The 2,599-nt window shown below is 40.2% G+C and overlaps 1 protein-coding gene across 1 annotated transcript in view; it reads left to right on the top strand.

The window, feature by feature from the left end:
- abcc4 (ATP binding cassette subfamily C member 4 (PEL blood group)) overlaps window positions 1-2,599 on the top strand; it is a gene marked incomplete at its 5' end in the record, with an annotated part of 32,652 nt that overhangs the window by 18,049 nt on the left and 12,004 nt on the right. The window contains 2 exon segments of the mRNA XM_014010737.1: window positions 1,486-1,580; window positions 1,767-1,853. Of these exon segments, the coding sequence (XP_013866191.1) occupies window positions 1,486-1,580; window positions 1,767-1,853 (182 nt within the window).

Genomic DNA, 2,599 nt, shown 5'->3' with positions numbered 1-2,599 from the left:
GTTTTTCCTCATAAAACTGTATCTTGGTGTGTGTTAGTTTTTCAATATCATTAGCATCGCAAGATTTGTTTAATTAATGGGCTCGACACACGGGAGTTTACACGTCCGTAATGCACACCCGCCTTCAGAGTCAAGAACCAATCAAATTTTGTGAAGACAAGCGACCTGAGAGCGCGATTCACAACGCTGTGATCGCTATCGCATCCCTTGTGTCGGGTTTCACCCTGGCTGCGATGACAGCCGRMKWTCGCTGTAGTTTGTCGCTGCCCGTGTGTCGAGCCTTTTACTGTTGAACAGTTTGAGTTTTTCTTTTTTTCTCGCCTCACTTTCCTTGTTTTTACTCAGCTGTTAAAACTCAATACAACTTTATAACGATGGTTAAATCCAGGATTCTTTCTTCCACCTGGAGTCCACCGGGACACCTCTAACTCAGGGGGACCCAGAGTGGAGTAAAGTCCGGCCTCTCTGCAGGAAGTTGGTTCTAAAGCTTAAGCTGGGGGTTAAGATGAGCCTGACTTTATCTAGTCAGGATCTTTGAACCTCCTGTACAGGCTCAGACTGACGGGGTTTGGACCACCAAGGTCTCCACCTCAGATTCACGATCCATCAGTTTCTTGTGGTGCCTCCTGTAGGTGGTGGGTCCACAGCAGGGTGGTCCAGGATGTATAGTGAACCATTCCTCACCCAAAAACCAAATGACCACAGGAGACCCTACAGGTTCTGCAGTGCTGGAGACAAAACCCACTGTGGTCCACAGAGGAGCAGAACCATGTCCACATTATGATTTCTTGTTCCAGGTTCCAGTTTTATAATGAATGTTGTGGTTTTCCATTTACGAAATATAGCAAAGCTTTTAGCCCCATTGTATCTCGTTCAGAAATGGAAACTTTACTTCATGTTTTTGTTTCATCTCATTTAGATTACTGTAATGCATTGTARACATGCCTAACTAAAACCTCTCTTAACCGGTTACAGTCTGTGCAGAATGTGGCTGCCAGGCTCCTGACTAGATCTTCTAAGTTTTGTCATGTGACTCCACCGTTAATGCAGTTTCATTGGCTCCCAGTTCATTATCGAGTGAAATTCAAGATTTTGGTTTTGACTTGGCGAGCTCTGCATGGACAGACACCACACTACATTTCTGAACWGTTACATTTTTACACTCCTGTCAGGACTCTGAGGTCTTGTGATAAAGACATGCTGATTGTTCCTAGGACAATATTAAAGACTAAAAGAGACAGAGCTTTTTCATCTGTGGCTCCAAGGCTTTGGAACTCTCCTCCTCTGAATTTAAGATCAGCTGACTCTGTGGACTCTTTTAGAGCTCAGTTAAAAACTTACCTTTTTAAATCTGCATTTGTTTAACTTGCTCTGTTAATTTTAACTTTATTTTATTTTTGTTTGTGTTTTTTGAAGCACTTTGTGARCCCAATCTTGAAATGTGCAATATAAATAAAGTTTTACTTACTTTACTTACTTCTGCAGGACCTGGAGCTGCTCCCAGATGGGGACCTGACCCTGATTGGGGACCGAGGAGCCACGCTCAGTGGGGGACAGAAAGCTCGAGTCAACCTGGCCAGGTCCAAATGAAACCATGAGTTTATCATAACAACCAGAGGAATCATTTCCTGTATTTAGATTGAATGATTAAAAAGACATTTCTGTTTATTTACCAACATTTGATTAGGTTTATGAGGTCAAAGCTCAGATCAGGGGTGAACCCTCCTGCTGCCCTGAGGTCAAAATAAGTTTTTATTGTTTTCCAGGGCCGTGTATCAGGATGCAGACATCTACCTCCTGGATGATCCTCTAAGTGCTGTAGATGCTGAGGTTGGGAGACACCTGTTTGAACAGTGAGTGGACGTTAACCCTTTCAGCCTTCGTGTTTGACTCTGTGAAATGAATGCTCTGCTAAATAAAGATGTTTCAAATTCCACTTCTAACAGCGACGAAAACATCTAAACTAACTAAAGACATCCTGTGAACAAGTCATGATTCACTTCTCTTATTGTTTGATTTATTTCACTGACGGTAAATATATACACTAATTAACACTGATGTTTTTGAGTTATTTCTGCTGGTGACTAATRTGTTTTACCTTTTTATCAGTTTGTAGTGAACTGTAGTAGTACATGGCAGTCATTATTCATCATTTTTAACAACATAATATGTGTTATTTTGTGTCCTTTTTTCATATTTATCTGTTGTGTTTCAGGTTTATGTTGTGTATCTGTTGTGTTTCAGGTTTATTTGTTGTGTATTTTTTGTGTTTCAGGTTTATTTGTTGTGTATCTGTTGTGTTTCAGGTGTATCTGTTGTGTTTGAGGTGTATCTGTTGTGTTTCAGGTTTATGTTGTGTATCTGTTGTGTTTCAAGTTTATTTGTTGTGTATCTGTTGTGTTTCAGGTTTATGTTGTGTATCTGTTGTGTTTCAGGTTTATTTGTTGTGTATTTTTTGTGTTTCAGGTTTATTTGTTGTGTATCTTTTGTGTTTCAGGTTTATTAGTTGTGTATCTGTTGTGTTTCAGGTGTATCTGTTGTGTTTCAGGTGTATCTGTTGTTTTTCAGGTTTATGTTGTGTATCTGTTGTGTTTCAAGT

This window comes from Austrofundulus limnaeus, unplaced genomic scaffold, assembly GCF_001266775.1.
Source record: "Austrofundulus limnaeus strain Quisiro unplaced genomic scaffold, Austrofundulus_limnaeus-1.0 Scaffold72, whole genome shotgun sequence".
Taxonomy (NCBI): Eukaryota; Metazoa; Chordata; class Actinopteri; order Cyprinodontiformes; family Rivulidae; genus Austrofundulus; species Austrofundulus limnaeus.
Note: the sequence above shows the minus strand (reverse complement) of the source record. Positions and strands in the feature narration are given on the sequence as shown.